The sequence below is a fragment of the Oncorhynchus clarkii genome, chromosome 10 (assembly GCF_045791955.1).
Source record: "Oncorhynchus clarkii lewisi isolate Uvic-CL-2024 chromosome 10, UVic_Ocla_1.0, whole genome shotgun sequence".
Lineage (NCBI taxonomy): Eukaryota > Metazoa > Chordata > Actinopteri > Salmoniformes > Salmonidae > Oncorhynchus > Oncorhynchus clarkii.
In genome coordinates, this window is record NC_092156.1 from 77,228,860 (window position 1) to 77,240,626 (window position 11,767).

At 39.0% G+C, this 11,767-nt stretch overlaps 1 protein-coding gene across 1 annotated transcript; it reads right to left on the reverse strand.

Annotated features, from left to right (window-relative positions):
- Positions 1-8,708: 8,708 nt before the first annotated feature.
- On the reverse strand, positions 8,709-11,754 carry LOC139419353 (adhesion G-protein coupled receptor F1-like). The gene is made up of 4 exons (XM_071169293.1): positions 11,656-11,754; positions 9,506-9,564; positions 9,152-9,285; positions 8,709-8,812 (listed from the first exon to the last, which is right to left on the reverse strand). Exons 1-4 carry the CDS (start codon positions 11,752-11,754, stop codon positions 8,709-8,711), a joined length of 396 nt encoding a protein of 131 aa, XP_071025394.1.
- Positions 11,755-11,767: the final 13 nt, after the last annotated feature.

Consider the following 11,767-nt stretch of genomic DNA (forward strand, 5'->3'; position numbering starts at 1 on the left):
GTTGTTTTGGCTTTGTTTGACTATTAGAAGTTTTTTTAATTATTAAATAGTATTAAATTTAACAGGAATATATGACATCTTTGATGATTTAGGATTATTGTTAGGATCAAGATAGATTGATTAAGGATATGTAAGGACTTTAGAGATTGCCACTCATAGAGAATGAGAATGAAAGGGGCTCCTACATGATGATGTCAGACATAAGGATAATTTACTAATCTTACCTAAGTCATTGTTTAGAATAGGCAAGGTTGTTACCTGGGCAGAGCCAGGTATCAAAGGGGGGATGGGTAAATTGTGTTCTAGGACAGGATGTGGCCTATTGGATATATATATATATTTTTTAAATTAGCTAACAAGTAGGCATAGACGTTAAAGATATAATCAGATAGAACAAATGAGAAACTGTTTGTTAACCAAACCTGTATGTCCAGGTTTGTCCATGTGTTTGTCCATGTGTTTGTCCATGTGTTTGTCCATGTGTTTGTCCATGTGTTTGTCCATGTGTTTGTCCATGTGTTTGTCCATGTGCTTGTCCATGTGTTTGTCCATGTGTTTGTCCATGTGTTTGGCCATGTGTTTGTCCATGTGTTTGTCCATGTGTTTGTCCATGTGTTTGTGCATGTGTTTGTTCATGTGTTTGTCCATGTGTTTGTTCATGTGTTTGTCCATGTGTTTGTCCATGTGTTTGTCCATGTGTTTGTCCAGGTTTGTCCATGTGTTTGTCCATGTGTTTGTCCATGTGTTTGTCCATGTGTTTGTCCAGGTTTGTCCATGTGTTTGTCCATGTGTTTGTCCATTTGTTTGTCCATGTGTTTGTCCATGTGTTTGTCCATATGTTTGTCCATGTGTTTGTCCATGTGTTTGTCCATGTGTTTGTCCATGTGTTTGTCCATGAATCGAATGAAGACTTCCCTTTTCCCGTCATTCCATCCCTGTGTTTGTTCATAGAAGTGAAAGTGTGTCTGGCTTCTGATGTGTTTTCCAGGAAAGGGTGGGGCTTCACAGGTGTACTGACCATCCTAATCTGTCTGATCGTGGGAGCCATATTCCTGATACACCATGAACCCCGAGAAGGCCAGAGGGTAATATTGACACGCATTTAGACAATGAGGATTTAGTATTAACCAAGCATAAGAGATCACTTGATCTGGATAAACAGGAAGTGAGAGTGGGATTGGAAAGGATATCTCAGTGGAGTTCTATGTAGACCAAATGGGGCCTCAGACTCCTTGGCAGTTTAGGACTAAGAGCAGCAACCATTATGGAAGATATCTGTGCAAGTCCCTGTGTAGTTCATGGAAACAGGTTGTAGCTCACATTATGTGAGAGGGCTACATAAATCTACATACCCAGTATGGAGGAAGATGGAGTGTAGTGAAAGTAAGGGTTTCAGTTGATAACCTAGTGCATTCCGGGTAGAAAACGTTAGAGCAGATGATTGCTCTATAGTCAGCCAGAATACAAGCAGGGTCCCTGACAAAGCAGATACTGACCGTGGAGTTGTCCAGTTGAGACTCACCCCTAAGGCTACACTAGAGACTATTGACCGTGGACCGTGGAGTTGTCCAGTTGAGACTCACCCCTAAGGCTACACTAGAGACTATTGACCGTGGACCGTGGAGTTGTCCAGTTGAGACTCACCCCTAAGGCTACACTAGAGACTATTGACCGTGGACCGTGGAGTTGTCCAGTTGAGACTCACCCCTAAGGCTACACTAGAGACTATTGACCGTGGACCGTGGAGTTGTCCAGTTGAGACTCACCCCTAAGGCTACACTAGAGACTATTGACCGTGGACCGTGGAGTTGTCCAGTTGAGACTCACCCCTAAGGCTACACTAGAGACTATTGACCGTGGACCGTGGAGTTGTCCAGTTGAGACTCACCCCTAAGGCTACACTAGAGACTATTGACCGTGGACCGTGGAGTTGTCCAGTTGAGACTCACCCCTAAGGCTACACTAGAGACTATTGACCGTGGACCGTGGAGTTGTCCAGTTGAGACTCACCCCTAAGGCTACACTAGAGACTATTGACCGTGGACCGTGGAGTTGTCCAGTTGAGACTCACCCCTAAGGCTACACTAGAGACTATTGACCGTGGACCGTGGAGTTGTCCAGTTGAGACTCACCCCTAAGGCTACACTAGAGACTATTGACCGTGGACCGTGGAGTTGTCCAGTTGAGACTCACCCCTAAGGCTACACTAGAGACTATTGACCGTGGACCGTGGAGTTGTCCAGAGCCAAAAGCCGGTGTGGATAGTTCAAATGAAAGATCTTAAGGAAGTAATTGAGATGGAAACTGGTTATGGGGATTCTAACCTATGGTTAGAATGGATTCAGTATGAAGCAGATCAGTAGCGATAGAAGAATGTTAGGCCTGCGCCTCAGCAGAACCTCAGTTCATAACCATTCCCTTTACATTTGATGGAGTTGATACACATAGGGAAATGGCCTGTATGGTAATGCTATTTAAGGAAGAGGGAATGCCAGGTAATAACAGTTGTATGGATTTGCACTATTTATATCCACATGTTTCTCTGAAATCTAGGCTTCCTCCTTTCACAGAGGCAAGGATAGACTGTTTACTGTTTGATTCGGTATAGTACTTCTGGGAAATATGTGGGGGAAGTCAGTACCTGCAATGGCACAGAGAATGTTACTTCTGATGCGACAAATGAGTGGTTTGGCAGGTTGGTTGAGATCTGAGGGTTCCAGTAAGATAAGGAGGCCCAGGGCTGACATCAGGTGGTTGTGTGAGGGAATGACGTTATGGCCGAGTATTACCTGCTAATTGGACAGGGGTATGTGCACTGGTACATTTGGGAATGCCATTCACACTCAGTAAGATAAGGAGGCCCAGGGCTGACATCAGGTGGTTGTGTGAGGGAATGACGTTATGGCCGAGTATTACCTGCTAATTGGACAGGGGTATGTGCACTGGTACATTTGGGAATGCCATTCACACTCAGTAAGATAAGGAGGCCCAGGGCTGACATCAGGTGGTTGTGTGAGGGAATGACGTTATGGCCGAGTATTACCTGCTAATTGGACAGGGGTATGTGCACTGGTACATTTGGGAATGCCTTTCACACTCAGTAAGATAAGGAGGCCCAGGGCTGACATCAGGTGGTTGTGTGAGGGAATGACGTTATGGCCGAGTATTACCTGCTAATTGGACAGGGGTATGTGCACTGGTACATTTGGGAATGCCATTCACACTCAGTAAGATAAGGAGGCCCAGGGCTGACATCTGGTGGTTGTGTGGGGGAATGACGTTATGGCCGAGTATTACCTGCTAATTGGACAGGGGTATGTGCACTGGTACATTTGGGAATGCCATTCACACTCAGTAAGATAAGGAGGCCCAGGGCTGACATCAGGTGGTTGTGTGAGGGAATGACGTTATGGCCGAGTATTACCTGCTAATTGGACAGGGGTATGTGCACTGGTACATTTGGGAATGCCATTCACACTCAGTAAGATAAGGAGGCCCAGGGCTGACATCAGGTGGTTGTGTGAGGGAATGACGTTATGGCCGAGTATTACCTGCTAATTGGACAGGGGTATGTGCACTGGTACATTTGGGAATGCCTTTCACACTCAGTAAGATAAGGAGGCCCAGGGCTGACATCAGGTGGTTGTGTGAGGGAATGACGTTATGGCCGAGTATTACCTGCTAATTGGACAGGGGTATGTGCACTGGTACATTTGGGAATGCCATTCACACTCAGTAAGATAAGGAGGCCCAGGGCTGACATCTGGTGGTTGTGTGGGGGAATGACGTTATGGCCGAGTATTACCTGCTAATTGGACAGGGGTATGTGCACTGGTACATCTGGGAATGCCTTTCACACTCATTCAACACCATGACCTGAAGTTGGCCAAGCGGGAGAAAAGAAGTACTCCGTCTGGGTCTTTTTTGATGATTGAGTTTATATTGATAATGGGATTCCACGGGACAGATGAGTTCAAAGCTGGAAATCAGATCCTGGCAGGATTAGAGTCAAGTATTTTTTGGTGGTCCACTGTCAATGAGAACGTGGATTGGATCAATTATAACTATTATAATCCACAGCGCTTCATCAATTATACCGGAGATGTAATGAATGGCTTGGCAGAATAGAACAGTCTTGGATATGTTCGCTGGCTGAAAAGGTTGGGAGTGTATGGAGGTAGTTTGGCCACCAATGAGACAGCTCCGGATGGATCGGTGACCAAGGCCTTGGCTGGTTTACACACCATAGCTCACGAGTTGGCAGTGAACTCAGGGGTGGATACTTCTCTGGCTAATTGGGTTGACAATGTGTTTGGAAGATGGAAAAAATGTAATGATTACTGTGTTTTTGGGCTACCTTCACCTGTGTGAATGTGTTAGTTTTGTGTGGATGTTGTGAGAAAGGTACTCATTTCTAGGATTCTGGATTATTCTATGATAACCGATGGTGAAATATGGACCTACTCTAAACTCTGACCAGTGGAATACAACACTTCACATGGTGAAATATGGACCTACTCTAAACTCTGACCAGTGGAATACAACACTTCACATGGTGAAATATGGACCTACTCTAAACTCTGACCAGTGGAATACAACACTTCACATGGTGAAATATGGACCTACTCTAAACTCTGACCAGTGGAATACAACACTTCACATGGTGAAATATGGACCTACTCTAAACTCTGACCAGTGGAATACAACACTTCACATGGTGAAATATGGACCTACTCTAAACTCTGACCAGTGGAATACAACACTTCACATGGTGAAATATGGACCTACTCTAAACTCTGACCAGTGGAATACTAAAATACATGGCTCCGGACCTGATAGAAGAATCCGGATCCTTTCACTCACGACCATATTTGATGTTTAGGGAATTTAGATGGTTTCTTGTTTCAATGTATAGACAGTTTTTTTAATGAAGATTGTAACGAAAAATCCTGATAAGTAGATTTAAGTTTCTGATTGTGTGTAAATACATGTATTGATTTGTTTAATTCTAGTTTATCATTGATATTGTTTTATTCTAGTATATCATTGATATTGTTTTATTCTAGTTTATCATTGATATTGTTTTATTCTAGTTTATCATTGATATTGTTTTATTCTAGTTTATCATTGATATTGTTTTATTCTAGTATATCATTGATATTGTTTTATTCTAGTTTATCATTGATATTGTTTTATTCTAGTTTATCATTGATATTGTTTTATTCTAGTTTATCATTGATATTGTTTTATTCTAGTATATCATTGATATTGTTTTATTCTAGTTTATCATTGATATTGTATTATTCTAGTTTATCATTGATATTGTTTTATTCTAGTATATCATTGATATTGTTTTATTCTAGTTTATCATTGATATTGTATTATTCTAGTTTATCATTGATATTGTTTTATTCTAGTATATCATTGATATTGTTTTATTCTAGTATATCATTGATATTGTTTTATTCTAGTATATCATTGATATTGTTTTATTCTAGTTTATCATTGATATTGTATTATTCTAGTTTATCATTGATATTGTATTATTCTAGTTTATCATTGATATTGTTTTATTCTAGTATATCATTGATATTGTTTTATTCTAGTATATCATTGATATTGTTTTATTCTAGTTTATCATTGATATTGTTTTATTCTAGTTTATCATTGATATTGTATTATTCTAGTTTATCATTGATATTGTTTTATTCTAGTATATCATTGATATTGTTTTATTCTAGTTTATCATTGATATTGTTTTATTCTAGTTTATCATTGATATTGTTTTATTCTAGTTTATCATTGATATTGTTTTATTCTAGTATATCATTGATATTGTTTTATTCTAGTTTATCATTGATATTGTATTATTCTAGTTTATCATTGATATTGTTTTATTCTAGTTTATCATTGATATTGTATTATTCTAGTTTATCATTGATATTGTTTTATTCTAGTTTATCATTGATATTGTTTTATTCTAGTTTATCATTGATATTGTTTTATTCTAGTATATCATTGATATTGTTTTATTCTAGTTTATCATTGATATTGTTTTATTCTAGTATATCATTGATATTGTTTTATTCTAGTTTATCATTGATATTGTTTTATTCTAGTATATCATTGATATTGTTTTATTCTAGTATATCATTGATATTGTTTTATTCTAGTATATCATTGATATTGTTTTATTCTAGTTTATCATTGATATTGTATTATTCTAGTTTATCATTGATATTGTATTATTCTAGTTTATCATTGATATTGTTTTATTCTAGTATATCATTGATATTGTTTTATTCTAGTATATCATTGATATTGTTTTATTCTAGTATATCATTGATATTGTATTATTCTAGTATATCATTGATATTGTTTTATTCTAGTATATCATTGATATTGTTTTATTCTAGTTTATCATTGATATTGTATTATTCTAGTTTATCATTGATATTGTTTTATTCTAGTTTATCATTGATATTGTTTTATTCTAGTTTATCATTGATATTGTTTTATTCTAGTATATCATTGATATTGTTTTATTCTAGTATATCATTGACGTTTCCATATAGTGTTTACTGATGGTATGAATTGTTTTGTAATTTTAGGGTGGAATGTTAAGAATTTTATGAATAAATGACTAAACAATATCCCCATTTTAAATAGAACTGTAACTAAGTAAACTTATACTCTGTTTTATCATATCTGATTAACAATATGAATTCATAAGTGAGGGATTGTGGAGCATGTAACAGGGGGGTAATTACATTAAATAATTACCATTCCAGCCAGGTTGGAGAAGATTGGAAGTGTTTTTTTTAAAAGTAAGCAGAAAGGGTAATTAACCCTGGTTGAACCGACTCAACTTAGCACAGGAATGTTCAGATAAGACATTGTGTGTTTTCTTAGGTTTTCCATTAGCTGGAACTGTCTGCTGAAGAGTGATGGATGAAAAACCTTCGGAAGTTATCTCGAATGAACTTTGAACTGTTGGGACAAAGAATATTTTATAATAATATAATATTTTAGAATATTTTATGACCTGTGATGTCATATATTGTATATAAACTGTTGTTCGTGGTTACATGGCAGTGCGCTCCGAGAATAAATACTATTATCTATTTTTGATAAGACTGGTCTCTGTCTATTTTATGCAAATAAGAATCTTACAAATTCTCATTAAATAGAATAAGTGAATTCAATTAATGAAAACATATTGGAATAATGAAATTATAAGCACACTATTGAGATGTACCCCTAGAAGAATATTAGACTAGATTATTGAGATTTACCCCTAGAAGGATATTAGACCAGATTATTGAGATGTACCCCTAGAAGGATATTGAGATGTCGTTACATGCAACCCAAAATGTCATTATATTCAACCAGTAATGAAAGAAAAGACAAATCTATATTCTACGAGTGTTACATAATATATTAGATTTAATAATAACAAGACAAGTACAAACCAGGAGAGGCTCTACAACAGTTTTAAAACATTGAAGTGGTCCACATTTTCAGTGATATGCCCAAAATCACTCAAAGTAAATATCATCCCAGTCTTGATGAATTTTAATTGTAAATAGAGTTACATCAGTTAATATTTTTAAATGTTTTATTTGATCATATTTCATATTTCATATTGATCAAGTTTTTAAAAAGCAAACAAATTGTGGAAAGTTTTTGTAATTTTTCAGGTTTTTTATTATTTTTTAAATTCACTGATATATAGTGTGCAAGTTGCTTTGTACCTGGTGCAAATTAATAATTTACATAATTCATTTTAGTCTGTTATATGGTTAAGTGTTAAATAATAGTAATTTGAAAGATAAGGGCCTCGCTTCAATCAAATCAGTTCTGACCACACATGCATATCCTGGTCGGAGGGGTCACTGCATTGGAGCTGTCCAATCGGTGAGCAGCTGCTCTTGATCATTGTCACGAAGCCACACCCACTGGCATTAGAAGTTCAGAACGAGGAAGTGGTATAGAAATAATAACTCTCAAATTGAATTTGTGCTTTAAGCAGGTAATTCATCTTAAAGTTAGAGTCCTTATTAGCTGAAATAATAACAAATTCACACCTGCTCTGTTTTTTTTGGTAATAAAAATGTGACCACTCTCAAATTCATAGACAGAGCTATGGATGCCAGGACTGACCATCCATGATATCAGAATTATAGTTTTAATAATGTTTTAAAGCTGTACAGTGTTTGTTTGCATTGTTTAGAAACATTGGGGTAAAACAAGCTTATATTGTGGGTTCTGATGGGGTACGACAGTTGAGCTAAACTCATGAGGTATTCATATGTTATATTCTTCTAGAATCAATGGGTAAATATAATTAATTTATAAGTAAAAAAATGGGTGTAGCAACTAAGGATTCTAGCTTTAAGGCTGTATCTATGAGAAACTGTTGATTGGTTAAACCTCATCAGCCACATCAGCTATGCCCCAGGCTATTGGTTAGCCAGCAGCTAGCAGAGCCACAGCAGCTATGTCCCAGGCTATTAGCTAGCCTAGTAGCTAGCAGAGCCACAGCGCTATGTCCCAGGCTATTAGCTAGCCTAGTAGCTAGCAGAGCCACAACAGCTATGCCCCAGGCTATTAGCTAGCCTACCAGCTAGCAGAGCCACAGCAGCTATGTCCCAGGCTATTAGCTAGCCTAGTAGCTAGCAGAGCCACAGCAGCTATGTCCCAGTCTATTAGCTAGCCAGCAGCTGTACCATTAACAGAGCCAAACTGAGAGGCAAGGCAGCCAGAGAGAAGGAAGTGGGTCGGGGAGCACTTCCTGATGTGGTTGATGACCCTGAAAAAGTAGGAAAAACAGAGATATTGGTCAGTAAATTACAAAAGTGGATTGTCTTTTCATGTTTCTGTTCAAATGTTGACTTTGCTCGTATAGATGTGTACGGTGACAGTGAAACAGGGGCGGACTGGGACCAGAAATCGGTCCTGGCATTTCTAACACATTGGCTCATTTTTTTGCCACAAATTGTTAGCCAGATAATTATAACGTTTTGCCCCAAAAAACCCACATTACACATTACACATTAGACAGGCCCATTGGGCTGAAAATGGACCAGCCCATCTGGGCATTTGCCCGAAATGCCAGATGGCCAATCCACACCTGGCGGTGAATACCTACCAAAAATGATGCTGCCTGATAGAATGTTCAGGGAGGTGGAACTGTTGGTGAAAGTTACTTGTGCGTTGCTTGAGCTGGGAACCGAAGTTTGGTTGTCGAACACGAGGGTCATGTCGGTAACTACAGATCCACTCCTACTCAGGAGAAGGAGAGAAAATGGACAACCCTCAGAAATCAATATCGTCATCAACAGAATCGTCAAAGTTTTAATGTCATGTGCACAAGTCCAGTGAAATGCCTTTTCTTGCAAGCCTTAAACCCAACGATGCAGCAATCAACATCAATGTAGTAGTACAAATAACAGAAGGTAGAACAGAAACCTAGTCAATCAGTAATGAGAATTCATACTCTTACCTGAATGAGTTGACAATGGAACGACGGAAGCCTGAGGTCTGAGCAAAAACCTTTTTCACCTGCGTTGAAAGATAGGATGATCAACGGTTCAATGAAAACAGGGTCCTTGACGGCATTAATAGAAGTTTTGGATTTAATTGTCTTTCATAGTAAATAGACCTCTCAATAGTAACCTTTTTGACTTGGCATGTACGGATAACTGATGATAGGGTTTTACAGGAGGCATGTACAGGCTCACTGATGATAGGGTTTTACAGGAGGCATGTACAGGATAACTGATGATAAGGTTTTACAGGAGGCATGTACAGGCTCACTGATGATAGGGTTTTACAGGAGGCATGTACAGGCTCACTGATGATAGGGTTTTACAGGAGGCATGTACAGGATAACTGATGATAAGGTTTTACAGGAGGCATGTACAGGCTCACTGATGATAGGGTTTTACAGGAGGCATGTACAGGATAACTGATGATAAGGTTTTACAGGAGGCATGTACAGGCTCACTGATGATAGGGTTTTACAGGAGGCATGTACAGGATAACTGATGTTAAGGTATGATAGGGTTTTACAGGAGGCATGTACAGGATAACTGATGATAGGGTTTTACAGGAGGCATGTACAGGATAACTGATGATAGGGTTTTACAGGAGGCATGTACAGGATAACTGATGATAGGGTTTTACAGGAGGCATGTACAGGCTCACTGATGATAGGGTTTTACAGGAGGCATGTACAGGATAACTGATGATAAGGTTTTACAGGAGGCATGTACAGGCTCACTGATGATAGGGTCTTACAGGAGGCATGTACAGGATAACTGATGTTAAGGTATGATAGGGTTTTACAGGAGGCATGTACAGGATAACTGATGATAGGGTTTTACAGGAGGCATGTACAGGCTCACTGATGATAGGGTTTTACAGGAGGCATGTACAGGATAACTGATGATAACTTTTTACAGGAGGCATGTACAGGATAACTGATGATAAGGTTTTACAGGAGTCATGTACAGGATAACTGATGATAGGGTTTTACAGGAGGCATGTACAGGATAACTGATGATAGGGTTTTACAGGAGGCATGTACAAGCTCACTGATGATAGGGTTTTACAGGAGGCATGTACAGGATAACTGATGATAACTTTTTACAGGAGGCATGTACAGGATAACTGATGATAAGGTTTTACAGGAGTCATGTACAGGATAACTGATGATAGGGTTTTACAGGAGGCATGTACAGGATAACTGATGATAGGGTTTTACAGGAGGCATGTACAGGATCACTGATTATAGGGTTTTACAGGAGGCATGTACAGGCTCACTGATGATAGGGTTTTACAGGAGGCATGTACAGGCTCACTGATGATAGGGTTTTACAGGAGGCATGTACAGGATCACTGATGATAGGGTTTTACAGGAGGTATGTACAGGATAACTGATGATAGGGTTTTACAGGAGGTATGTACAGGCTCACTAATGATAGGGTTTTACAGGGGGCATGTACAGGCTCACTGATGATAGGGTTTTACAGGAGGCATGTACAGGCTCACTGATGATAGGGTTTTACAGGAGGCATGTACAGGCTCACTGATGATAGGGTTTTACAGGAGGCATGTACAGGCTCACTGATGATAGGGTTTTACAGGAGGCATGTACAGGATAACTGATGATAGGGTTTTACAGGAGGTATGTACAGGATAACTGATGATAGGGTTTTACAGGAGGCATGTACAAGCTCACTGATAGGGTTTTACAGGAGGCATGTACAGGATAACTGATGATAGGGTTTTACAGGAGGCATGTAAAAAATCACAACCAGGACGACGCTGGGCCAATTGTGCACCACCCTATGGGACTCCCAATAACGACCTGTTGTGATAAAGCCTGGAATCGAACCATGGTCTCTAGTGATGCCTCTAGCACTGAGATGCAGTGCCTTAGACCGCTGTGATACAGCCAGGAATCGAACCAGGGTCTGTAGTGACACCTCTAGCACTGAGATGCAGGTCTATAAAGGGCCTGACATTACATCCTGGTAAATGGTTTGTGATACAAAAGTAAACAGACTCCCATTGAAGTTTCTGTGTGAAAATCTGAGCTACCAGAAATATTTTCCTACCTACGCTGGCGTGGAATCGCCCGATACTTACCTCAGAGGTCACTTTGTCAGCCAGAGTCTTGAACCCTGAAGAGGAAGTGTTGGAAAGATCTGAGGTGAACGTCTGGTTGAGACTGAACTGAAGACTCATTGTTCCTTCACTA

Coding starts and splice junctions, on each gene's coding strand:
- LOC139419353 (XM_071169293.1), bottom strand. CDS start 11,754: ATGAGTCTTCAGTTCAGTCTCAACCAGACGTTCACCTCAGATCTTTCC. Junction 9,565..11,655: donor CTGACAAAGTGACCTCTGAG/GTAAGTATCGGG, acceptor CTTTCAACGCAG/GTGAAAAAGGTTTTTGCTCA. Junction 9,286..9,505: donor TCCATTGTCAACTCATTCAG/GTAAGAGTATGA, acceptor TCTCCTGAGTAG/GAGTGGATCTGTAGTTACCG.